This window comes from Neomonachus schauinslandi, chromosome 10 (genome assembly GCF_002201575.2).
Source record: "Neomonachus schauinslandi chromosome 10, ASM220157v2, whole genome shotgun sequence".
Taxonomy (NCBI): Eukaryota; Metazoa; Chordata; class Mammalia; order Carnivora; family Phocidae; genus Neomonachus; species Neomonachus schauinslandi.
This window is the reverse complement of record NC_058412.1, coordinates 48,211,478-48,238,955: the sequence shown is the minus strand read 5'-3', so window position 1 is coordinate 48,238,955 and position 27,478 is coordinate 48,211,478. Positions and strand designations below refer to the sequence as shown.

The window sequence follows — 27,478 nt, the reverse complement described above, 5'->3', positions numbered from 1 at the left end:
ATAAGCTCTTTTTTTTTTTTTTTAAGATTTTATTTATTTGTCAGTGAGAGAGAGAGAGTGAGAGAGCACTCAGGCAGGGAGAGTGGCAGGCAGAGGGAGAAGCAGGCTCCCTGCTGAGCAAGGAGCCCGATACGGGACTGGATCCCAGGACCCTGGGTTCATGACCTGAGCTGAAGGCAGGTGCTTAACCAACTGAGCCACCCAGGCGTCCCAGGGCTATAAGCTCTTGAGAGACTGGGAGCTCGACAACACAGCTAAGCTATTGCTGAATTCCTGACACAGGGAAACTGTGAGAGATAATAAATGTTTACTGTTTTAAGCCACTAAATTTTGATGTTAATTTGTTACATTTGTCATGTAGCCTAGATAACCAAAGAGTGGGGGATGAAAGAGGAGAAAGCAAAGACTACCTGCAAGGCTATAAATTGGAGTACTAAGTGCTTGAAAGAGGAGCAGGGAGGGGTTGGGATGGGGGAGATAGCGCATTATTTTCAGGCTCTGTGTTTGTTATGTCTGTAGGATTTCCAAGTGGATATATCCATTGGTAGTCTTTGCCCCTCGCCCTCAAAGGCCTACTCATCCTTGAACACTCAGTTCAGATGTCACTTCTGTGAAACCTTCCTGATTTGCTCAGGCAAAACCTAAATCTTCTGAGCATTTATTTCACATTATTATATAGCAAACATAAATCATTTTGTATTGCAATTATCTGTTTGCAGTTCTTGCTAAAATAATACTTTTAAGAAATTTGGTGTACCCATTACACACATATTTTTCCTATTATTACAGATAACGGGCATTTGAACTTTTGGAGCCGACTGAGTAAACCCGACACGGGAAGACCTGAAGCCACACCTCCAGCCTGATTCCGAAGTAGAACTCCCACCTACCTATACCTAGGTCTAACTCCTCCTGTACCTGGGTTGGGCGTCTCCGCTCCTTAGCTCCGCCCCCACCCAACTTCGATTGGCTGGAAGAGGAAATCGGCTCGACCATTAGTCCTTTCTTGAAGGGGCGGAGCCAGGTTGCGTTCTCGTCTGGCCGACGCAGGCCGAACCGGACTGAGGAGACCCGAGTGGGGCCGAGGCCCGCGGCCCCGCGGCTTTGAGCGCAGGTGGCAGGGCGCGCCCCACCCAGCGGCCAGGCGGAGCCAAAGATGCTGACTTCTGCCACGCTGCCCCTCCTGGGCTCCCAGCCGCCTCCGGTCTTGCCCTTCCCGCTGCTGCTGCTGGCGGTGCTGAGCGGCCCGGTATCCGGCCGCGTCCCCCGCTCGGTGCCCAGGACCTCGCTTCCTATCTCCGGTAAGGCGTGGGCGCCCTCGCCCTCAGCCCTTCGCACGGCGCCCAGGCCCCGCCTGCAGGTGCCCGCACCCACCTACCCTCCCTACGGACCAGGACAGGCGCTCTGGGGCCCCTCGGCGCAGCGCATCGCGTCCTGCGCCGCCCACGCCCCGTCAGGACCAGGGCGGGACCCCCACGCGGTGCTGCTCCACCGCATCGTTCTCCCGCCTCGCGCTTCGGCTCCCAAGACGCGGCCAGGCGGCCCCCGCGGCCCCTTACTCGCAGAACCGCGGGAGGGTTAAGCCCCTCACCGTGCAGACGCGGACACTGAGGCCCAGGGAGGGGATGGGGGTTTCCTGAGGTCGTCCATTTCGGAGTTCTCTCTCCCTTATTGTCTTCCCAGGCATACACCTGTGTCCCTCACGCCAGCTTGACACCCGTTCTTTTTCCAAACTCATTGGCCTTTCATTCTTCTCCAGCCACCCATCCTTCTCCAGCTCAGCATTTCCATCTGCCCACTTCTCGAATTCATTCCCTTATCATCATTTATATCTCCCTGCAAGCTTTTTGTCCTTCTGGTAGCCCTCCTCTCCTTAACTCACTTCCCAGGCCTCTCCCAGCTCAGACACAACTCCCATTCTCTGATCCCTCTTAACTCCTCAGCATTGCCTGTTCTCTCTACACGTTCCCTACGTTGAGTGTTGAGAAACCGTTGACTGAGTTGATTTAAAATTCTGTTTAAATGATTTCTAAAATCTTCAGAAGGAAAAAAAAAAAGGGAGGAAGGAGATTTGGTCCTTTCAAAAGACGTGGAAGAAGCCAGGAGATGCCACAAGGTTAAAAATGGTCATTGGAGTGATTCACACTTCAGTACTGTCTCCTGAGGTGGGCATGAGCATGGCCACTGACCTTGTTTTCTTCTCAGTGGACAATGAGTGTTAGCACCTTGTGCAGAGAGAACCAGTGAAGCTGAGAGGACAACCTGTTGGCAAAACCTGACAAGTGGGTAATAGTAATATAGAGTCTAAACCTCAGACTAGTGACATGTAGGGTTGCTACGAATCCAGAAGACAAAGTTGTGGTCAGAGACTGGGGTTTGTTTGTGCTGGGGCAATAGCCACAAAATAGAATTGAGGTTGCCTGCCTGGGTTGATAACCAGAAATTCAGAGAAGTCTAGATAGCAAGGTGAAACAGAGCGGGGGATGAAGGGAGGTTGGGTATTCCAGGGCTTATAATGAACATGAGAGAATAGGCAGGTACAGCATAGACATGAGTTTGTGGGAGGATGGGGTGAGTGGGGCCCCATACATCAGCACAACTGGGAATGAATGGCTTGGAGCCATTCTGCCTGTCTTGAGGGTGGCTGAGCAGATGAAGCAGGTAGACCAGAGCTGTGTTGGTGCAGGGATAGGGGCCCCAGAGTGAGCTAAGAACGTAAATTCATGCTAACTTATTTGTCATAATATTTATTTTTTTTTAAAGATTTTATTTATTAGAGAGAGAGAGAAACAGCATGAAAGGGGAGAGGGTCAGAGGGAGAAGCAGGCTCCCCGATGAGCTGAGAGCCCGATGTGGGACTCGATCCCAGGACTCTGGGATCATGACCTGAGGCGAAGGCAATTGCTTAACCAACTGAGCCACCCAGGCACCCTGTCATAATCTTTAAATAGAGTTTTGAATGATGATATGAAGTTTAGATTTGGCCCATATGGAGCACATGCCTAAGAAAGAAAGAAAGGAGCCATTTTGAAACATGTAGTACATGTCAGTTGCTTCCACATATGTTACCTCATTTAATTCTGTCAACAAGCCTGGTTGTTGGTGTTTACAGATGAGGAAAGTGATGCTCAGGGCAAGTAACTTACTCAAGATCATAGAGCTGGTAAGTGAAAGAGCCACATTTAAACTCGGGCTGATCCGTTTCCAAAGGACATACTCTTGCCAACTCTTTGGGTGGAAATGGGGTGGGGTTGGGGAGGACAAGAGCGGTGGGAGAGACAGGGGATAGTCTCCTAAAGTGTTGGTGAAGAGAGTGAATTGTTCCCCTTCTAAGTAAGAAGTTACTAATAAGTAGTGATTAAAAAAAAAAAGAAATTTAGAGAGGAAACTACTTGTACCTTCTATAGGTATTTTCAAATTATGTATCATATTGCTATGAATAAAAATTACAGATTTAATATTTATGCTGTTATTTTAATAAAATGTTCTATTTTTATAGAAGAAGCATACTTGACTGCATTGTGTGCTAAATATTCTGGCCTCATCAGTTCTCTCTCTTTGGGGAGGTTAGATGGTTGGCCTGTCAAAGCTCTGTTTTTCACCCTCATGGCTGCTAAATAAATAGTACTTGGAAGAAAACAGAAATTGAGCCCTTGGGCTTTGCCCTTGTGGACCCAACCCTTATGAAGCAATGGCTGATATCACTCTCTCCTCTCACCCTCTCTTCCTGCCAGAGGCTGACTCCTATCTCACGCGGTTCACTGCCCCGCAGACATACAATTACTCTGTCCTCCTTGTGGATCCTGCTTCCCATACACTTTATGTTGGTGCCCGGGACACCATCTTCGCTTTATCCCTGCCCTTCTCAGGGGAGAGACCCCGCAGGGTGAGAGATGGAAGTGGGGAGGACTCCAGAGCATGTGATTAGATACATAGTTTTATGGGATTGGTGTGGGGGGGTGTTCATAATAACCAAATATGTAACAGGGTGGGGGTGGGAGGGGGAGTGTTGGTGAAAACAAACATAGAAAGAATATTCATTATCTTTGCTAAGGGTGATGGGGTGGTGGTCATGGTGACTGGGGAGGCTATGAGGGAGGTTCATGATAGGGAGGAGGCCACAGTGACCAGGTTTCAGGTCACAGTGGGCAGAGGAATCATTAGAATCACATTTCTTTAGGGCAGTAGCTTTTAAACTTTTTTGACCACCCCTTAGTAAGAAATATTTGATACATTTTGACCTAGGACAGGAAGTGTGTATTGGAAGAACCCTTTCTTGAAACAGTATCTACTCTCCTATGTGTGATACATTCTGATATATCCTATTTCATTAAAAATAAAAGCAATTGATTTCATTACTCATTAATGGGTGGAGACATCCAGTTTGAAAAACAATGCTCTGATTGGTGGTGGTTGGGGTGGGGGTGGGGGGCTCTGCAGTTCTCAAATTGATGAAGGTCATGGAACTGTTTTAACTACCCTGACTTGGGAGGAATTTGGGGACGATCTGGGAGAAACAATTATTCCTCCTTTCTCAGATTGACTGGATGGTACCTGAGGCCCACAGACAGAACTGTAGGAAGAAAGGCAAGAAGGAGGTAGGTGTGACTCTTGTCCCTATCCTGAGTGTCAGTTGAGACCTAGTTCCAGCCCTGACTCTGTGTCTGTCCCCTGCAGTGCTCCCATCCCAGTGGGCCCAGGCAGGGACTCTTAACACCATGTCATTACCTGTCATCTCTGATCCCAGAGCTGCGTCTAACTGTCCTGACACTACCCTACCTTTCCTTGTACCTGCTGCTTCTGATTCTCTCTAACCATCTCTGACCCCCAGGACGAATGTCACAATTTTGTCCAGATTCTCGCCATTGCCAATGCCTCTCACCTCCTCACTTGTGGCACCTTCGCTTTTGATCCGAAGTGCGGGGTTATTGTGAGTGATGGGTGGGAGGATGGGAAGGGTCTTCTGTGAGTGACCATGATGGGGGGCATGCTTAAGGCCACACTTGTGCATGATACACATTGGGGGTGAGGGATGTCCTCACAGGGTGGAGCATTTGTCTGCCACAGAAGGGGGGGTAGGAAAGGGAGGGGGAGGGAGGTTGTCTGTGGAAGGTGAGGTATACAGAGTGTAAAGAGAGAAGAGGGACGGTGAAGGGAGTTAGAGACGCTAGCTAGACCTGGGAGAGGATAAATCCAGGAGAGACTTTAGAGGCCAGTAATTCCTGTTTCCTTTGCTCGGTGTATTCTTTGTCTAGGCAGCCTAGGTCCATTTCTTAATCAGCACAATCCATGCCTGCTTCTTCCTCCCACAGCATGTGACTGTCTCCCACAGCATGTGACCCCCTTCTTCCACGTCCACTGCCAACTTCATTCTGTGTGAGCTGTGACCCTCTGCTCTCACGGCTTCTGAGGTCACTGCCCACTAATATAGTACTTGGATCTTGCCTTCAAAGTGGGCACTCTGTCAGTCACCTTTTCTTCCAGGTCTTGTTCATTGCTGCTGGAGCCCTGGGCATCTCCACCCTCACACTCAGGCAGGCTTGGGATGTGTATACTCCTGATCATCTCTAGGCCAGTCATGGCTTCTGGAGTTAATGGGACTGGTGGCATCTCAGGAAGGTCTTAATGTTTTTGAACTCTCAGCTTTTCCCATCAGTTATCCAATAGTCAGTCACTGGTCCTCTGCCAGTACACACTTGTGACAAGAATCTAGGATGAGTCAGAAGCCTCCCATGTTCTTTGTATTCAGTGGCTTCCTTTTCTGCTCCAAGGAGCAATAGGAGGAGTGCAATGACTCCCTTTCCTGGCCCTGATTCTTAACCACAGATTTTGACTTGCACCTTCTGCAAACTGGAGTACTGCTTGCCACCCAGATCTCATCAGTGTGTATGTCCAAACCCCTCCTTGTTGAAGAGATGCTCATATCTCTGGCTTTGAATGCTATAATTGTATATGCTTTGTTGTCCTAGTCAGTCCCTCTGGGCTGTCCCTGAGATTGGTTGGTTTTTTGTTGAGTCTTTTTCATAATGTGGATGAAAGACTTTCCATCAAGGTGTGGATAGCTTCCTTTTCTTGGGAAGGTTTCAGGGTGGTATTGAAAATCTCTATAAGCCATCAGGTGATGTTGAAGGTTTGGTTTCCTTACAGTTCTCACAAAGCTCGGAAAGTAGTGGTAGAACTACCATTGCCATATAGGTCTTTTTCCAGTCTGCACACACTTGGGGAACCCATGGGTATGAATACCGGTGCCATGGCTTATAGACAACATGATCACTTCAAGTTAGTCTCCTAGAGCCTTCTATTCTTCCTTGGCTCTGTGAGGGGACCCTAATGGTTGTTATATTCTACAGACACAAAATGTTCTGTACATCCTGTCAGGATTGGACTCCTATCCATTCCTGAGAAAAATCAGCAACCAGAGGGAAGCGAGGGGTCTGCCTTTTTACTCCCATGACTTTTAGCTCCTTCTCTGAACTCTCCTATCTAGCAGGTGTACGAAATGAAGAACCATCCTTTGGTCAAGGCTTGTTTGTAGGAGAATATAGGGCACACCCCCCTGCCCCCAAAATCAGCTGTGTTAACTCTTCAGGCCATATACTAAGACTGCCCTCTAGACTTCTTCAGTGCTCTCAAGCCTTTACTGTTTGATCCTGCTACCTAGCAACTCCTGTCTGTTTAAGCAAATTCTTGCCTTATCCTTAGTGCCGAACCTCTCATGTCCCAGACTGATGACTTGGAGACCATGTATAACTATTATGTGAGAGCTTTGACTAGCTGATCCAGACACAGCAACTCACTCAGAGTTGATTGCTCAGAGAAACAAAGGTTCCTACAAAAGGCAATTCAAGCACTGGACCCACCAGCTCTGACAATGTGGAGTGCTGCCATTCAGTGATAGCTCATTGGACGTTGGAGGAAAATATTTTAGTTTGCTTTGTTGAGGGAGTCCTAGCAGTTAACCCAGAGAAAAATGCTAGACTTAACAATAGCAATGACAAGACTTCCCATTCAGTTGAAGATGTACTCTGTCCCAGGCGTGGGTACTAGGGACTTTACATTCGAGATTGAGTTTAGTTCTTAGCACCCCACTGTGATATTTAGGTATTATTTATATCCATTTTACAAGCAAGGGAATGGAAGTTCCAGAAAGTTAGGTACCATGTCCAATATTATGTAGCTGGCAGAGGTAGAGCCAAGATTTAAATCCAGCTGTGTCTGGTTCTGCCCCACAACCCTGATCTTCTAGTCCAGCCTGCAGCACAGAAGACCATATCTGGTTTCAGTGTCTTGTGACATTTGTCCTGTTTCATGTGACAGGGACCATCTTTCTTTTTTTCCCCCCTAACCACCTGGGGAAGGTCCTTTGTCTGTCTTGTACTCTTCTTGGCCAAAGCCAAAGGATGGATTCCAACCCTACAGCTCAGTGAGAGCCTTCCTGCCTAGCTCTCTGTCTTTCAGCTGGAGGGACTTGCCTTCACCACAACTGATGATACAATGAGGAATCTCAACATTCAGACAGAGACTGTAGTGGACTAGTCTTACCCCCTTCAGACCCTAATTAAATGTCATTTCGACAAAACAGTAATCATAACCTATCTAGTTAATAGGAGCCTCACTTGCTCAAAAATTATAAACCTACATAATACAGTGATGCCATTTGGGGAAACTGGATGAAGACTCGTTTTGCATACTGAGTTTTAAGGGGCTGATAGGCCATCTCTGTGAGGAAGTCCAGCAGCCAAGTCCAAACACAGACCAGAGATTGGAAGGCATCAGACTTTCAGAGAATTTGGGGAATAATTTGCATAGGAAGTCTAACTGGAAATGTAAGAACGAGTGAGATCATTGAAGTATATATGACAAGGACTAAGGATAGATCCTTACACAGTTAGGGGCTAGAAAGGAAAATAGAAGCAACCAAAGGAGATAGAGAAGCAATAATTAGGTAGGGGGAGGATGGTAGACTTCCAAGAGAATCAAGACAGAATATTTGAAGGAGGGAGTGAATCAAAAATATCAGATGCCTCATAAAGATTAGGAGGTTGAACACTGAGAAAAGGAGTCCTTGGTGAAACGTTGAGGGAGTAGTCTTAGGCACAGGGATGGGAAAGCATGATCTGTTTTCTGGGAATAACAAGCATCCAGGTCTGGTTGGAAGAAAGTGTTCATTTTGAGCAGTATTAGAAAGGAAGTAATTTGGGCTAACAGGTTTGTATTCTAGGCAATCGTGAGCCATTTTGTTACTCTCTTGCTCAAAAATTTATCAAGGCAGTGACTGATATTGTAGGAATATTAATCTGCAGAGCAAATTGGGGGCAAGGCTAGGCAGTGTGGAGAGGAGGAGGTTACTGCTGTAGTTCAGGTGAGAGGTAGGAAGAGCCACCACAACATGTATTAACCTTTGTTCAAAGTTCCCAGACATCTTGGTCATCTCTCACTGAACTGTCATCCATCTCTTTTCTCAGGCTAGGCTGCTCCCACTTCCACACAGGTGAGACGGTTGTGCCCCTGTAGGGTCCCTCATTCCAGAAGACTCTCTTAACCCAGTGTTCCCTTTTTGGGGACCTCAGATCACATCTTAACAGGCCTTGTTCAAGGCTCTCTTGGTAAAACAAAACCTTATTTCCTGACTATAGTTAATAGATGAGCAGTCAGAATGGACCCATAGTATACCTATACTCAGGGGATATATATCTATGTGGCTACTGCAACCACCATCGGTGTAATTAGGCTCCAGGAACACCATATGCCCCCCCCTAGTGAACTAGAGGTATTGTGTCTGGCTCTTCATGCCATAACTTTGATTCCTAACCAGCCACAGTTAATTTCCCTGCCAGTCTCCGGTTGAAGTCATCCCTGGTTTCCATTTTTAGATGTTATTTTGAAGGCTGTCTTAGTGCTGGATGCTCAGGTAAGGTAACTTCTGGCTGGCCCTGGTGGACTCCTACATCTCTTGCCTCCTGTCCAGGTCAGTCCTGCTGTGGTCCCTGAATGAAGAAGGCAGTTACTTGCCAAATCCTCAAATTCTGATCTGAGTTTCAGATCTTTGCTAACTTTGCAGATTCTCTACCCCCTTTCTATGTATCCTTGACTCTGGTCCTGTCCTTCATCCTTGGAGTAAGAGTAGGGGGAGGACGGCCCCTCTTTCTAAGCCCCTGAGCTTCAGATGATCTGCACTCTTTTTTACCCTTCCTCAGGACGCCTCCTCTCTTCCCTTCATCCTCCTTGTCCTGTCATATAGTCCCCAGCCAGTTGCAAACCCTAGCATTTCGGAGGAAAGATCTGCCTCTCGGCCTCTTCGTGTCTTCTAGGGCCATCTGCGGGTTTCCTTCAGCAGGGCATGTGGGTGTTGGTACTAGGGGAATGGAGGAAAGAGGAATAAACTGATGAAAAGGGGGATGGCAGAGATGGGAAATGCCAGAATAGGTGGGGGAATCAGGAACAGCAGACTGGGAGTTATGGGGATGGTAGCGGATGAATGGGAGATGAATGGAAATTGGGCGTTTCCTTCATCTGACCATCTTTGTAATTCTCACCATGAGCCTCTTCATGACCCTAAACCAATTGCCCCCTTCTGGTCTGTAGGATGTGTCCAGTTTCCAGCAGGTTGAAAGACTTGAGAATGGCCGGGGGAAATGTCCTTTTGAGCCAGCTCAGCGGTCAGCAGCTGTAATGGCTGGTGAGTGGGGAGAGCCCAGAACCTGTGGCTCTTTGCTATAATTGCCTCCTTCCCCACCCCTGCTGTTGGAATTTCTGTGTCCTTTCTTTCCTTTCCTTGCAATGCCTATTATTCCCATGTCTCTTTCTAGCCCTTCCTGTTCTTCCCACAGTGCCTGTGTCCTCCTGCTTTTCCCCAGATTCTTCCCCGGGTTTTCTCTAGAGTATGCATCCTCTGCACCTCTAGCGTGAGTGTTTGCTCTGTTAACCTCATTTTCTTTTCTCATGGTGTTCCCTCCCACCCCGCCCCCGTTTATAAGAGGAATCTACTACAGAGCATATTGTAACACATTTGGAAAAAGTATGGAGAAGAACATCAGAAATCTTGTAGAATAGTGCTGTCCAAAGGTACTTTGTGGGACAATAGAAATGTTCTGTCTCTGCTGTCTAAAATGATAGCCACTACTTACACGTGGCTCTTGAGCCCTTGGACCACGTGACTAGTTTGACTGGAGGAAGGAATTTGAGTGTCTAGTGTCTACCATCTTTGCACAGTTCTAGAATATCAGAAAACCACTGCCAATATTGTGGGATATTTCTTTCTAGCTTTTTAAGTAAATGTGTGTGGGCACTTGCATCTGCACTCATACATATAAATTTTGCTGACCGGTCCTTTGTTGCTCAGAGGAATCAGTAATGACTGTTAAATAAATTCCTGCTCTTACTTCCTTTGACCAAGCTGTATATAGTTCAAGTGTGCAATGGTTCAATCACAGTTGATGCCCAAATCTTTTCTGGAGAATGACTTCAGAATCCTTCAGCAGAATCCTTCAGCAGCCGCAAAGTGAATTATTTGTGTGGCACGGAGCCTGTCTTTTAGGTCCACCCTTCAAATTCAGAGAGTCCAGCCATTTTCTCACAATAGTATAAAACGAGCAGGTTAATAGAAATTTTATGAGGGTGTGTATATTGTAAAACTTTTAAATGTCATGCCACATGGATTTAATTTTGAATTTTGTCATGTAACTTTTTATCATAGGCATTTCTATACAATTTAAAAATTTTAAAAAAGATTTTATTTGAGAGAGAGAGCAGGAGCAGAGGGAGGGGTAGAGGGAGAGAGAGAGAGAGAGAGAGAGAAGCACACTCCCCTCGCTGAACAGGGAGCCCGATACGGGGCTCTATCCCAGGACTGCGGGATCATGACCTGAGCCGAAGGCAGATGCTTAACTGACTGAGCCACCCAGGCACCACCAATTTAAAATTTTTTTGTGAAGAAAATTTTTGATAATATGCTACCCATCCTGTGAGCATACCATAATTTAATTAAGCAGTCTCAAGTTATTTATATAAGTTTATTTGATTTCCAGGTTTATTTAATTTACCTCAAAGTTTTTGCTAGTCCCGTAACACTGTAATGAACACTTTTGTGTGTACGTTTTTATCCTCATTTTAGATTGTCTCAAGATTCCTGGAAATGGATTACTATATCAAAGGGTGTGAACATTTTATGGCTCATTATTTGTTGCTAATTGAGTTTTTAGAAAGAGTGGTACCAGTTTACACCCTAAATCAGCAGGAATGAAAGTGTTTTCCTTTTTTCTCACATAAATTTCACTAGAATAGTATTGTTGTCATTTTGAAAAATCTTTGCTAGTTTGAGGCTAAAAAATAGCACCTTGTTTTAATTTGTATTTCTTTGAATATTAGGTAGTTAAACATTTTTCATATTTTCGTACTCATTTTTGTTTCTTCTTCGGTAAATCCTCTGCTCATATTCTTGGGCCAGTTACCAGGTGGGATATGTGTTCCAATCTATATCTTTTCCTTTGTGGTTATGTATGTCTTTAAGCTAAATCCTTCTTCAGTTAGAGAGCAGATAAAAATTTTTCTTCTTACAAGTTTTTCCCCCCAAACGTTTAACTCTTTGATCTGTTTGGAACTTACTTTGATGAATGGCATGAGATGGAGATGTAAATTTGTTTTTCCCAATTAGCTAATCAGTAGACTCCGCAGCATTCATCGTACTGCTTTTTCTTTCTTTACTGACTTTTGCTGTTCATTATTGTAAAATTAATTTTTACCCATTCTTTTGGACTACATTTTATGAAAAACAAAGTTTGGGACACAAGATCTAACAGTGAAATTTTTTTTCTTACTCATGGCTTTATAGGAAAAGTCTTAAAAGCTAGCTATACAAATTAAATCAGTCTTAGTCATAGAGTTAATGACTTCCCTTTTCTGAAAAGTAATAAAATAACAGAGTTTTTGAAGATGAACATGGGCGCCTGGGTGGCTCAGTCATTGAGTGTCTGCCTTCGGCTCAGATTATGATCCCAGGGTCCTGGGATCGAGCCCCACATCGGGCTCCCTGCTCAGCCAGGAGCCTGCGTCTCCCTCTCCCACTCCCCTTGCTTGTGTTCCCTCTCTCGCTGTCTCTCTCTCTGTCAAATAAGTAAATAAAATCTTAAAAAAAAAAAAAATGAACATAAACTAGAAATCTAGTAAATACAAGATTTGTCCTTTTTATCATTCATCTGCAATTGAAATTGATGAAACCTTGTTTATAGTCATACATGTTTGCATAAAACAGTTTAGTCTATAATTTTCTTGGCTTTTTATCAAACATCTGTGGCAAAACTCTGAACCAGTCATTGGGTCATTAAGAAAGATTTATCAGTTTTAGCAGCTGTTTCTTGATTCTACATAATTTTTTTATCAACAAAATGACTTCTTAATTACAACAATCTAAGGTTAATTGATTACTTTGACTTTCTTTGTTTCAAGTAATAATATTTTTACTCAACCTTCTGCATGTAATCTCTCTGTGTTCCAGTCAGCAAGTGAATTCACTTGCTGTGAATTCGTGTGGTTTAAGAACACAAATTTCATAAATAAGATCATTGTATGACAAAGAACATTTTCAAAAAGGAAAGACATTTTTCAAAAGGATTTCAAGTTTCTTTTTTTTCCAGATAATGAAATTCAAGTTGCCTTTCATCTGATAATTGATGGAAATGATCAGAAGTCACTTTCTAACTATTTAGAATGGCTGGCTTCTCCATGTCTCTTTCTGTCTTCGATCCAAATTGCAGTCAATACCAATATTATACATTTTCCTCTGAAGTTCGTACTTTATAGGGCTATAATTTAAATTTCTTTAAACTTGACATATGTGCCAGTATTCAGTTGGAGCTTTCAATGTTGATCTATTATGCCCTGCTGCCCCTTTGTTTTGAAAATAGCAGCATAGAAAATTGGGGCGCCTGCGTGGCTCAGTAGTTAAGCGTCTGCCTTCGGCTTAGGTCATGATCCCAGGGTCCTGGGATTGAGCCCCGCATCAGGCTTCCTGCTCCATGGGAAGCCTGCCTCTCCCTCTCCCACTCCCCCTGCTTGTGTTCTCTCCCTCTCTCGCTGTCTCTCTGTCAAATAAATAAATAAAATCTTAAAAAAAAAAAAAGAAAGAAAATAGCAGTATAGAAAATAGTGACAACATTATGTAAGAACTAGAACTTAAATTCCTAGTTAGGATTTGTAAAAATGTCCTTGAGGATTATAGAGCTATTTTGAAATAAAAAGAAGAGCTTTTAGTAATGCAAATATTATTAGAATGTAATAGCAGGAGCATTTCTTATTTTAAATTATAAAAATTACAGTGTGCATTGTGGGTAATTGAGAAAATATAGAAACATATAATGAAGGAAGTGAAAAGCTAATTGTAATTCAGTCATCACCAGGTAGCCACTATTACTATTTTTGACTATTTTCTTCTACTGTGTTTGTGTGCATATTTGTAATACATTGGAATTATCATACATATTTCACTTAATATTGTATACTGAACATTTTCTCATAGAATTAATTATTCAAAACATGATTTTTAGTGATTGCATACTCTTCCATCACTTGAATTAGCACAGTCTATTCCCATATAATTATACATTCAAAGTGTAAAATAAATTATTGCTTTTATAAATAATGCAGAAGAAATCCTTTCGCATAAATGTTTATGTAAATCCCTTACATGAATCTAATTAATCGCATATGAGTCAATCCAGAAAGTAGAATTGCTGGGCCAAAGGGTGTAAAGGTTTTGTTTTTTTTTTTTTTTTTTGCTTGCATCTCCATTAGTGAGGTTGAAAAACTTTCCGTGTGTTTATTGGTACTTGCATTTATTTAGGAAAAAGCCTCAGAAATCTTGTCTTCAAATATGAAATTTATTTTTACTGCACTTAGATAAAATTAACAGAATTTTCTCAGTGTCTCTTTTTGCACTGTTCCAATTTGGAAAAATGCAGATATTTTGACAATAATGTTCACATTAGCCTAAGAACACTGGCAATTCCTTCTGTCTCCTTTGGAGGGTCTTTGTCTCCCACTCATCCTTTCAAGGTTGGGGTTCCTTGGACCCCCTCTCAAGGTCCTGTTCTCTTCTCATTCTATGTGGTTGTGGTCTCAACCAGCCTCACAGATTTGTTTCTACTGCATTCTGATGCCTCCCAGACATTATCTGGGGCTACAGACCACATATCCAGCTGCCTTCCAGATATCTCCACATAGATATCCCACAGAAATCTCAATATCAGCATGTCCCAAACCAAGCTCATCATCCTCACTCACCTCCCCCAACCCTGCTCCACCACCAGTGTCCCCTCCTCTGAGTGCACAGTGCTGTTACTCTCCCAAGTAACCCAGTTGGAGACAGCAGTCAGTCATCTTCGGTTCTCCCTACCAACATCCTATAACAAATAGGGCTTTTATCGAGAAGAGCAGAAGGAGGGAGTATTTGTTCTTTCTCTTAAGGAATCTATCCTGTATTTTATCTTCTCTGTTTGATCTCATTGCATCTTGCGATTACTGCATCTGACAAGAGGCATTGCAAATGTCCCAGATGTACTGGGTGCTGCTGGCATTTTGGGGTCAAACCTACCTCTTAAATTCAGGAATGTTTGCCCCAAGACTAGCATTCACACACTGAAACAAGACAGTTGGAAATCATAAGTGATCAACAGAGGAAATGGTAAAATAAACACTGCATCTCCAGCTATCTAATTATGTCCTCATCATAGGCTGTTATATAAAAAAAAAAAAGTATCTAGCTGGCCTAATCTTTAAATAAGGAAATGGAGAATATTAGGCTAGGAGCTATCTATCCTGCAAAGCTCTGACTGTGTGAAGAAAAGGGGATGGAGGAAGGAAGGCCAGGGCATGTTTAAAATCCTTTTTTTTTTTTTTTAAAGCTAATGAATGATTATTCCTATCTTCTTTAGAAGTGACCGTTTTGATACCAGAGTGAAAAATTGGAACCCCGGGGTGGAGTGAAATACTACTGTGGAGTATGCAAGGCTGTCAGCGTTGGGTTGCTGACACGTCTGGGAAGACTACGTCACAGGCTTTACACTTGGGCGACGAGAGATCTATTTCCACACAGAATTGTGATTTTTCTTTGGTTGTGATTCTTCATCTTTTGTGGATTTCAGTCTTTTTTTTTTTTTCCTCGATATTTCCAAAATGAAAAATACCTTAATTGGGGGGGGGGTTATAAAAGCTTTTAAAAGATGGTAACTACAACAAACATTCAGTGAGTACAAAAAAGTAGAAAGGAGAAAATGAAAATCATTGTAATTCCATTAATCAGAAATGTGTCATTAACACTGTAGAGTTGTAGCTCCTTCCAATCTTTCCTATGTCTGCAGTCATATACATATTTTTTTTAAAATAGGGTTGTACTATACCTGGTGTGTTTTTTCTAACCAGTGTGATCACTGAATTCAGCACTGTGGGCATCATTCTCTTTTGCAAGTCATCTTTTGCCAATAGCAAATGTGTGTTTTAATGTTTACTGAATTGATTCATTCAGTACTGACTTGCCGACGATTGCACACACAGGGGTATTTCATTATGTGAGCAATGCAACATAATATTTGAAATTGATGCTGTCCTGGAGAATCTAGGACATGTGGTGATCCTGTGTCCTCCTGTCCTCGTGGCTGTGATGCTGCTGTTCCTTCTTGGGGTGCGTGCATGTGCACGCGCGCGTGTGTGTTTTGCAAGCCCGTTGGTACTCCTGGAATACCTGGAACCCTACTACTTCCCCCCAAAGTGTCTGACCCCTCCCGCTGTCCCTTAGTGTCAGTGACCTGCTCTTTCACTCCGAGTGAGTGTACTCTTCAGCAATTCTAGGCTCCGGAGTTGCTGTCTGCCCCCATTGATCCCTTAGAAACTTTTGGGACCTTTTACCTCCATCCACTGCTGGGTCCTTACAAAATATTTATTTGTTGCTCCCCCCTCCCACTACCAAGTCATGCTCCCAAATATTCGTAACTGTCTCCTCCACAGATCTCTCTCCATTCTCAGGGTGTCCATTGACACAGCTTCTGCCGAGTTTTGGTTTTAGAGTGTTTTGTGTATAATGCTCGTAGGGAGATTTTTCATTGTAACTCTGGCTTCTGTATCAACTTTTCCCCCTGCCTTGGAAGTACAGAGGGTTGGCTCATTTGCTGCTCCATGTGCTATCAGACTATGCCCTGCCCTTAACCTGGTTTTCTCCTTCCTGAAGTACTCTGGGAGGGAATGGGGTGACATTTTATAGCCCACCCTCCCCCTATCTTCTGGCAACAACTCAAGCCTGTGGTCCCTGAGGTTTCATAAGGAGCCTCAACTCACATGCATTGAATGGCTGCCATGCGCCAGGCCCTACGTGGGTTCTGTGTTTGTATCGCATTTAACCCTCAGCCCTGCTCCGAGTGGAGGGTGGTATTATCTCCATTCTATGTTTGAGGTACCTGAAGCTAATTTGCCCAGATCATACTACTTATAAGTATTTAGGGTCCAAAGCCAGGCCTTCCGAGCTCCAGAACACTTGGATTCTTTTCACAGTCTCCAGGGGTAGAATAGTCTCCCCTCCCCACCCCACAAGAGCATTTCTAACCCTCTGCTGCTGCCCTCAGAGGCTTTCTGACCCTTTTTTGCTTTGTATGAAGTATTTTTTAAAATAGTGGTTATTTTTCCAGTACCTGAGACAAGCAACTTTGCTCAAGCATCTGTGACCCCAGGATGATCGTGCTTCCCCCAAAGTGGCTCTACTCTCCTGCTTCCTTCAAGATGCCTGAGTCCCCGTGGCTCCTGCTGGGCCTCCCCTGCACCGCCTCCCAGCACACGTCTCTCTTGCTTCTCTAGCCTCTCTGACTTGATTTTTCTAGTTGTCTTCAGTAGCCTCTCCCCTTAAATGGTGGTATTCCCAGGGACCTTTTTCTCACTTCCTCTTTCTCCCTGGCTATCACATTCATGGCGTGGCTTAAGCCTGACTCCCAAGTTGCCTGACTGGCCCTGTTGCCTGGGCCCTTTTGTCTGATTGCCTTCCATTGTCTCCAACCAGATGTCCTGAAGGGACTTCAACCTTAGCACATTCCACATCTGACGTCCCAGCTACCTCCTTTATGGGCCTTCTGCTATCATTTCCTGGCTTTGCTCACAGTGTCACCCTCTGCTGTCACCCATCTTACAAGCTAGAGACCTTAAAAGACATTATTTTATTCCATTCTTTCACATCTCATATTCAGTTAATTTTCACATCTTGTTTTTGTTTCTGCCTCAGAAATATCCCCCAATCCAGTCCTTTTATTTTTCCTCCCTCCCTTCCTTTTCTTTTCTTTTCTTTTTCCGCCAGCCCTTTTATTCCCTCTGCTGCTACCTAAGTTCCGACCTCCACTCTTGCCTGGATTGTGTGAATGGCCTTATAACTAGCATTATCTTCTTAAAACCCCAAACTGATCATGTCACTGTCTTCCTCAAGAAGATCTGCAGATCTTACCTGTAGGATAAAGTCCACACTCCGTGGCACGGCAGAGCAGACTCTTCACAGTTGGGTGCCCACCTTTTCACCTCCAGCTCCGTCTCTGCTCACTAGCCCAGCAGTCCCCTGTGCCAGAGCTGTGGCCACAGGGAGTGCCCCATGTCCCCGAACATGGCTCCTCTCTTCTCCACCTGCTCGTCTTCCTCTCTGAAGCCCTCCCCCTGGCAAATTGCTCCTTTCTCTGACCTGGCTCAGTTGTCACCTCTTGGATGCTGTTCCCCCCGGTTGTATGTGGGTGGGTTCTCCTCTGTGCTCCCACACACATCTGCTAGTCCATGTTTCCTGGTATCTGAGCACACGTTTGTCTTCCAGACTCGAATGGGGGCTCTTGGAGGCAGTGATGTGCTTAGCACGTGGCACAGTAGCTCGGACATAGTAGGTGGTGGAGGAATGCCACTCTGTTCTCTCCAGAGTTCCTGGGATACTCAGAATTCCTCCGGGGGGCTCATGACCTTCTGTTACCCCTGAGTAATTTTCTCCGAGGCGTGTCTGAGCCCTTGTCTGTGTTACGGGGTGGCTGTGGTTGTCAGATTCCTCCCACAGAGCCGTACCTCCCCTTCCTGCCGGTTGTCTGGGACTTCTCTCTTCTCCAGTCCCCACCATCCCTAGAGCACCTCTGCCCCTGTGCTGTACCAGGAGGGAGGCTCTGCCTCCTCATTGCTTCCTCAAGCTGCCTATGCAGCATTCATTAATCCCCCAGGCTGGTGTTCCTCCAAGTGAGGTCCTGAATCACCCACATGAGGGTCACTCTTACTGCTTGTTTGAGACTTAGTTCTTGGGCCATCCCCTAACTCTGCTGGGTGAGAGTTGCTGGGCCGTGGGCCCAGGAATCTGTGTTTTGATCAATTCCCCAATTGATGATGGTATACCCTAAAGCTGTGACTTGTTCCAGAGCAGTGTCCACCCCCCAGTCAGAAAGAGCACCAGTTCCCTCAGACATGGACCGGAGTGGGAGAGCAGAAGTAAGACCGGGGTATGCTGAGAAGCGAACCCCCTTCCTGGAGAGTCACGGTGTAATCAGTACAGTAGGGGATAGAGGTGGCCCTAAAACAACAATGACAAGAAACAAGCCAACAGACAAAAAAAGCCTAATTTTCACAAGGGCAGCCCTTATTCTTCCTTCCTGCACGTTAGCATGCCGGCAGTTCTCCCTTAACGTGGGTGGCCTGTTCTATGCTGGAGCCCTTTGTGTCTACGTTGATTGTAAGTGAGATGCTCCCTGTCAGGTGCTTGGCGGTGCCTGCCATGCAGTGGGCACTCAGCTCCTGTGGGTTCCTGCCCCCGCGTCATCCCCTGCTCTGCCTGCAACCCCCTTTGCTCCCCTCAGTCGTCTCTGACAGCCCGTCTCCTCCCTGTCGCCCTGCAGGGGGGGTCCTCTATGTCGCCACTGTGAGAAACTACTTGGGGACGGAGCCGATAATCTCCCGGGCTGTGGGTCGCGCCGAGGACTGGATTCGGACAGAGACCTTGCCGTCCTGGCTTAACGGTGGGGAGAGGGGGAAGGGTGCTCTGGGGGACAGAGCTGGCTGAGGCCGGGTGGCCCCAGGCTGCATCTGTGTTATCTGAGGCCACTGGTCTCCCCAGCCCCAGCCTTTGCTGCAGCCGTGGCCTTGAGCCCAGCCGAGTGGGGGGATGAAGACGGAGATGATGAGATCTACTTCTTCTTTACGGAGACTTCCCGAGCATTTGACTCATATGAGCGCATTAAGGTCCCACGGGTGGCCCGTGTGTGTGCGGTGAGACCACTGTCCCTTCTGTCTGCCTGTCCTCTTCTGCTCTGCCTGTCCTGTCTTTGCCTTTCTGGGCCTCTGTCTTTGCATCTCTCCTCTGTCTCCTTTTTCCCTCTGCCTTGACTTCTTTTCTGGGAGCTTGGGGAGTGTGGGGAAAGGGCTCTGGCCTTTCACCCCCATAATTACCCTTATGACACATTGTCCCCAGGAGGTGGACTAGTGGAGAGGTCAAAGGCAGGGACTGTTGAGAGCTAGTCCTAGGTTCAAGTCCTGGCTCCACCAGTTCTTGCCTCTGTGACTCTGGGCAGGTTCTTTAGCATCTTTTAACCTCCTCTGTGAGATGAGGATATTAATGATCTCTAGCTGTAAGTGTTGTTTTGAGGACTTAATGAGGTGACTTATGGAAAGCGTGTAGGGCGGTATTTCATAAGTGCGCAATGAACTCAGTCACCGTCATTGTTACTGTGACCCCATCCAGCCCCAGATCTCCTTATCCCCTGCAGTATTCTGTATCTCCATCCTTGCATTTCTGTGCATCTGTCTTCCCGTCTGTCTGTGTCTGCCCTGAAGACGGGGAAACATATTGGTGTCCTCATGCCTCCCACAATGTTGTTGTTCTAAAGAGAACTTCCCATGTGCTTGTCACCCCAGGGGGACCTTGGGGGCCGGAAGACCCTCCAGCACAGATGGACGACATTTCTGAAGGCTGACCTGCTATGTCCAGGGCCTGAGCATGGCCGGGCCTCCAGCGTCCTGCAGGACGTGGCTATTCTCCGACCTGAGCATGGATCGGAGACCCCCATCTTTTACGGCATCTTTTCCTCCCAGTGGTGAGGGGGGTCTGGTGTGGGAAAGAGTTACAGGGTGGGAGATACATGGGGGACAGGTGCAGCGTCAGTGCTGTCTGCTCCAGAGGGGGTGGGCTCTCCCTGGAGCAGGCTGCATGGCTCCCTTTGCATTTCTCATGGGTCCTCTCATTTGACGGGGATGAGTTGCTGTTCCCTAGTTCCCTCCAAATATCTGGCTCCAACCTGTGACTCTTACAGGGAGGGGGCGGCCATCTCTGCTGTCTGTGCCTTCCGACCACAGGACATTCGGACAGTGCTGAGTGGTCCCTTCAGAGAGCTGAAACATGACTGCAACAGGGGACTTCCTGTCATGGACAACGATGTACCCCAGCCCAGGCCTGGAGAGGTGAGGGGGGTGAATTTCCTCACTTCACGCCTGCATGGCCGCAGGAGAGAAAGGGCCCAACTAAGCATCACGGACACTTCCTGGCCCCTGGGAAACTGTCACCCATCCTGTGTTTCCTCTAGTGCATCACCAACAACATGAAGCTCCAGCAGTTTGGCTCATCACTCTCCCTGCCTGATCGTGTGCTCACCTTCATCCGGGACCACCCCCTTATGGACAGGCCAGTGTTTCCAACCGATGACCATCCCCTGCTCGTCACTACAGACACAGCCTATCTCAGAGTTGTGGCCCACAGGGTGACCAGCCTTTCAGGGAAAGAGTATGATGTGCTCTACCTGGGGACAGGTATGTTCAATAGTTCAGCGAGTTGCCCATCCAGTGCACACATGCTCCTGTCACAGAGTGGGTCCCCTACGTACAGGTGTCAGAGTCCCCAGGCACAGGTACAGTTCTGTCATTATGTCTTACCACTTGTCTGCTTCCTAGAGGATGGACACCTCCACCGAGCAGTGCGGATTGGAGCCCAGCTCAGCGTCCTGGAGGATCTGGCCTTATTCCCGGGGCCACAGCCAGTTGAGAGTATGAAATTGTATCAAGTGAGTTATAGATTTGGGGGAATCTGGTGGGGATACATCTGAGTCCAGAGCTAGTTTGTTACCCTGAGGCCTGGGAGATCCAGCGTATTCTTCTTCCCTCACTCTCTTTCTGTAGAGCTGGCTCCTGGTGGGCTCCCGTACCGAGGTGACACAAGTGAGCACAACCAACTGTGGCCGTCTCCAGAGCTGCTCAGAGTGCATTCTGGCCCAAGACCCTGTCTGTGCCTGGAGCTTCCGGCTGGATGCATGTGTGGCCCATGCTGGGGAGCATGGCGGGTGAGTGTCGCTGCGCCGGTCTCTTGCCTCCTGTCTCAGGGCACCGGCCCATCCACATGTTTGTGTCCGTTTCTCATCTCTTGGGGTACCTGGCTCCTCAGTTGGTAGAACGTGTGACTCTTGATCTCAGGGTCATGAGTTCAGGCCCCATGTTGGGCATGGAGCCTACTTTATTTTTATTTTATTTTATTTTATTTATTTTACTTTAATTTTATTTTAGAGAGCGTGAGTGGGGGGCGAGGGGTGGGGGAGGGGCAGAGGGAGAGGGAGAGAGAGAATCCCAAGCAGGCTCCACGCTCAGTGCAGGGCTGATACGGGGCTGGAGCTCACAACCCTGAGACGATGACCTGAGCCGAAATCAAGTTGGACACTTAACCGATTGAGCCACCCAGGCGCCCCCATGTGGAGCTACTTAAAAAAAAAAATGTCTCTCTGTTAATGCTGCCCTACCTGTGTGTGTGTGTATTCTGTCTGTGTCACTGTGCGTCCGTCTGTCAGTGCATACTGTCTCGTGTGTCTGTCCATCTGGTGCTGCCTCATCAATGTCCTTGCGTCTCTGCTGGACCTGCTCTGACCGTGTGACTGACCTCCAGGTTGCCCACACTTCTCAGTTTTCATTTTACAAGAGCTCTCAGAAGTGTTTGCAGCGTTGACTGCTCCCTGCTAACTTGAGATACTGGAGCCTCTTGCCTTCTCTGACTCTGCATTCTCCTGGATTTCTTCCTCCCCCCACCAGTCTGTCTCCCTTACTGACTCCTTTTCCATCCCACTTCTGAATGTTGGTATTCCTCAGGGTTTGTTCAGTCCTTCTCTTTACACTTCCACACACTCTCCCATTATCTTCAACACCAGCTGAGTGCCGCTGACCACCAATGATGTGTCTTTAGTTGAACTGTGGGATTCCCTATCTCACCGCCTACCTGATATTCCCTTCACAAGCAACTCAAGCTGAGCAAGTCTTAGCGTGCACCATTGTTTCCTCTTTCCTTCACATGCTCTTCCTGTGGTTTTCATCATTGCAAAAAAGGGACCTCCATCCAAGCCAGAATTGCCTGTGCTGTCGTGCAGTTAGTACTGACTCTAGCTCCATCTGTCATAACCTCAGTCCACAGCCACTTCCCCCCTTCTCTGCTGCTCTCACCCTAGTGCAAGCCATCATCGCTTCTTGACCAGATTACTCTGGCAACCTCTTAATTGGTTTCCTTTTGACCACTGGGGGATCCAACCATCTCTTTTCCCCTCAGCGGCTAGCTTAAAATTATATATCACATTGAAGCAAATCCCTGACATCATATTCATCTGAAATATTTCAATATGTTTCTCTACCAGGTAAGGACTCTCCCTCTCTCTTTTTTCTTTTTAAATTTTTAAAAAGATTTTATTTATTATTTGAGAGAGAGAACATGAGAGGAGGGAGGGACAGAAGGACAATCAGACTCCCCACTGAGTGTAGAGCCCTCCACGGGGCTCTATCCCAAGGGCCTGGGATCATGACCTGAGCTGAAGTCAGATGGTTAACCGACTGAGCCACCCGGGTGCCCCTCCTATAAGGACTTGGTTAAAAAACATTTTATTATAAGGAATTTCAAACATTCAAAAGTAGAATAATACAATGAATTCCTATCATCTCTTGCTCAGCTTCACAACTAGCAACTCCTGACCAATCTTGCTTCACCAACACCTTCGCTCACTCCCAGTTATTTTATAGCAGATCCCAAACATCTTATCACTTTATCCATAAATCTTGCAGTATATACCTTTAACACAGATGGAATTAAAAATAAGACAAAACCATATTATCATTATTATACCATAAACTTAATATCATGAGACATCCAATCAATGTTCCAGTTATCTCAATTGGGTATACTTCAAGATAGTTGCTTAAGTTAGGATCCAAATAGTGTCCATCGATTGAAATTGATTGGTGTTTCTTAAGTCTTTTAAGTTTTAGGTGAGATTCCCTTTAATGAGACATTTTTAATCGATTGCTTGGAAAATATTTTTTCAAACTGACTTTGAGATTTCCTATTTTGAAGCCCAGTTAATTTATAATATATTTGTATATATTACTGAACCATAAGGTTACCAGTATTTTAGAAGTAAATGTATTTGTTTTGGGAATCAGTTTTTCATTAAGAATGTTGATCTGGTAGTTTCTCTTGGGAGAACTTTTAAATGTCTAAGACAAGGCAAGTACTTTATTGTTTTAATACCCATTAAAATAAGAATATCATTATTCTTGGGTATCCTGTGTACTTAAGAGCCTTTTAAGATATATGTATGTGTGGGGTGTGGGGTATGTGTATATGCTAGTATATTTCTTGGTAATACAAGAAATTACCAAGTTGGTACTTCTTTTTTTTTTTTTAAAGATTTACTTATTTGAGAGTGAGAGTGAGAGAGCATGGGCACATGAGTGGGGTGAGGGGCAAAGGGAGAGGAAGAAGGAGAGAAGCAGACTCCCTGCTAAGTGCAGAGCCTGAGGCGAGGTGGGTGGGGCTCCATCCCAGGAGTCTGAGATCATGACCTGAGCCAATATCAAGAGTCAGATACACAACCGACTGAGCCACCCAGGTGCCCCACCATGTTGGTACTTCTATGCACTCTATCCTCCACACCTCAATTCATATGAGCGAGAAAAACAGACTCTGGAGTTCCTATGGCTATAGCTGCTCAAATGGCCTTCCCATGTTCCCCACTCTCAGCCAGACTAAGTGACCTTGGTTTTATCCAGGAGACTGTAATGTATTCATACCAGTCTTGGAGCTCATTTCAGGGGCCTTAATTCATGTGCAAGGAATTCACACTCAAATAGAGTCTATCTTTGGTTGAGACTTTTGTGTGTTCAGATCAGTGGAGATAGCTTGGTGGAGGTCTCCCTCTGGGGAGTGGTGACAGGGACTTTAGGGTGAACAGTCTGTCCTGCTGTCCCTGTGTCAGGCACAGTCCATGCATATCCTGGAAGAACCAGGATTGTGTTGTTTGAAACAGATCCATTTGAGGCTAATAGACATCAATAGGTGTTGGAGAGAGAAAGTTCCTACATAAAGGTGAGCCGCTTTTATGAAACAAAGAGTCATCTCCCTCACAGAATTTTGATTCACTTTTATAGAAAAGAAGTTTTCTTTCTTAATAGAAAACAAGTTAACTGTAGTTTTTATGTACCCCCCCTCCGAGAAATCTTGTGGTTGTGGATACCTAGATACATTTCATGGAACATTCATATGCGTTTTTTTAAAGCATCCTCCAAACACCTTTCCAACAGACTTACTGCTAATTTAATTCTCTGTGGTCTGCTGGAAATATGTGTAGAATTTGACATGGCAAGTGTCATGAGGAGCAAAAGGGGTATTGGGGGAAATTTTATTGATGAAGAGAATGTTGACTGATAGTTTCAGGAGTATTTATGAAATGGGAGCTGTGATCCCATTACATTACTAAATGTTCTTTGGTGCCGAGCAAAGTAGAAGGGGATGTTGACACTGGATTTACCAAGTATTCTCTTCTCTACAGGCTGGTCCAAGACATAGAGTCAGCAGATGTCTCTTCTTTGTGTCCCAAAGAGCCTGGAGGTCTGTATGGTTTAGGGGAATGTGGGTGGAGTGGGTGAAAGGGTCTAGAACGCTGTCCGTTTGGGACCCACTTTAAAAATTGGAAGGTATGGCAACCAGTGACCCGTGGTCTTACTGTCTTTGGGAATCTGTTTTATCTCTGTCCCCATGGCTCCTTCTTGTGTCTGATATCATGCTATAGTTCGCTGCATTACATCCCAGCTGGTAGCATTACCACCTTTCATGTCTTTGCTCTCTCTCTGCAGAACGCCCAGTAGTGTTTGAAGTTCCCGTGGCTACAGCGGCACATGTGGTCTTGCCATGTTCCCCAAGTTCAGCATGGGCGTCCTGTGTGTGGCACCAGCCCAGTGGAGTGACTGCACTTACCCCTCGGCGGGATGGGCTAGAGGTGATGGTAACCCCAGGCGCCATGGGTGCTTATGCCTGCGAATGTCAGGAGGGGGGGGCGGCCCGTGTGGTAGCTGCTTACAGCTTGGTGTGGGGCAGCCAGCGGGCCCCCCCCAAGTCAGGCCCACACAGTGGGGGCTGGACTGGCCGGCTTTCTCCTGGGGGTTCTTGCAGCATCCCTGACTCTCCTTCTGATCGGTCGGCGTCAGCAGCGACGGCGACAGAGGGAACTTCTGGCTAGAGACAAGGTGGGCTTGGACCTAGGGGCCCCACCGTCTGGGACCACGAGCTACAGCCAGGACCCTCCCTCACCTTCTCCTGAAGATGAACGGCTGCCCCTGGCCCTGGCCAAGAGGGGCAGTGGCTTTGGTGGCTTCCCTCCACCCTTCCTGCTCGATCCTTGCCCGAGCCCAGCCCACATTCGGCTTACTGGGGCTCCTCTAGCCACATGTGATGAAACGTCCATCTAGGGCAAGTGACCACTAGTGCACGGGTGACCGTTGGAGGGGGATGACCATCGAGATGCTGGGGGTACTGGGCCTGGAAGACGGTCATGGGCTCTGAGTTCTCTTTGGTCTTTGCGTCTGCCCTCTTGGGGCCTGGCTGGGCTCGGGGCCAAGCCTGTGCTTGATTTCCTGATTCCCACGAGAGACCAGAGCTGCTGTCTCCAGTGAATCAGGACTTTTCCCACCTCTGCCCTCTGAACCGCTACCCCTTCAGCCTTGGTGTCCTCTCTTCGGGGATGGGGTACAGGACATAGCTCTGACTTTGCCTTCTGGTGGGCCCTGGCCGGAAGGAAGAGCACTAGAGGTGGTGGGGGGCTAGTGTGCATTAAGTCCTTCTGTTCATTCTCTTAGTTTATCGGATTCTCTGTGGGGAGTGCATGATCCCCGTGTTGCAACATGAAATCTCTGCCCTGAGATGTCCCCCAACCCAGTTAGTTGCCCTTCTTCCATGAAAGAGTGTGTGTCAATATGCAGGTGTTTGTGGGAGGCTTCGCCACACGTGCATGCATGACTGGGCCAGTGCTCTGGTGTACCCCTGGGGGTCAGGCCCGGTGCTTGGATGTACCCCTGGGGGGTCAGACGGGGGAAGATGGGAATGAGGCATTGCCTGCAGAACTTCAGACCCTGTAGCCAGTGAAGGAATGGTTTTCCTTTCTAAAAGGAAACAAACCACCACCCCGTCCCCATCACCTCCCACAACCCTTCTCTTGAGTAGAGGAAAAACCCCCAAAGTGACCTTTTGGGTGGGAGGGACAGCGGTACACATGACCCCATCATTTTCTTTGTTTTTGCCTCCTGGCTGCCACCACTGCCACACACAGCTGTTCTTTCTCTGGCTGGAGTATAGGCTGGACCCCCCTTCTTCGGCTCCCGTTAAAAAAACTTCACAACATTCTAAGTATTAAGGGACAACAAAAGGGGAACAGTCATAGGAAATACAAGTTGCATAAAAATAGGTTTGTATCAGTGACTTTACTCAGGTTGACACCCTTGCCCTAAGTCAGAAGTTCTCCACCTGGGGTCCGTGGACTCCCTGAAATCGTATGCAAAATGTTGTCTGTACATGTGTGTCTGTATTTTTATGGGGGGTGGGGTGGGTGGGTATGGCTTTCATCAGCTTCTCAAGGCCTTAACAAAGCTAAAGGACCATGCCTCGAGGTCGCCACCCAGTGGTCAAGCTGAGGGAGTGCCACGGCAGTTCTTCCTGCCCCACCATCCGTTCCCTGTGGTCAGCCCCTGGACTCACAGCTGCTGGATGCCCTCTTGTTTCTCCGGTTTCTGGAAGCTGGGCTCTGCGTGTATTTGAAGATACTATCAATTCCTACCAAACATAAAGACTTCTTCCTGCTTCACAGCTCCCAGATGATCTAGGCGTCTCCTGCTCAGTTCTGGCCTTGGCCTGTGTATGTGCCTCGTTCATCCCTGGTAAGGGACCCCCTTGAGCTCCAGTGAATGATCCAGCCCTTCCCAGTTGAAGTTTTCAGCTCTACTTTCCTTGGCAGCAGCCTGTGAACTATTCAAAAGAGTCCCCTTGGGCTTGGAATTACCAGTGGCTTTGCCACTAATAGGTGTATGATTTTCAGCAAGTAATCTAATGTAGGAACACTGGTTTACTCATCTGTAAAGTGGGGATAGTAATACCTACCTCAGGGTTGCTGCAAGGATTGAATGGGAAAACATGTAAACAATAAAGCACTATCTA

At 46.5% G+C, this 27,478-nt stretch overlaps 1 protein-coding gene across 1 annotated transcript; it reads left to right on the top strand.

The window, feature by feature from the left end:
- Positions 1 to 1,070: 1,070 nt before the first annotated feature.
- On the top strand, positions 1,071 to 27,478 carry SEMA4F (ssemaphorin 4F). The gene is given in 15 exon segments (XM_021699114.2): positions 1,071 to 1,301; positions 3,735 to 3,886; positions 4,539 to 4,598; positions 4,832 to 4,930; positions 9,586 to 9,679; positions 18,879 to 18,998; positions 19,097 to 19,248; positions 19,894 to 20,072; positions 20,289 to 20,436; positions 20,559 to 20,781; positions 20,923 to 21,032; positions 21,148 to 21,308; positions 24,825 to 24,883; positions 25,129 to 25,376; positions 25,378 to 27,478. Coding segments are annotated over 15 exon segments (2,313 nt in total). The 5' UTR covers positions 1,071 to 1,156; the 3' UTR covers positions 25,741 to 27,478.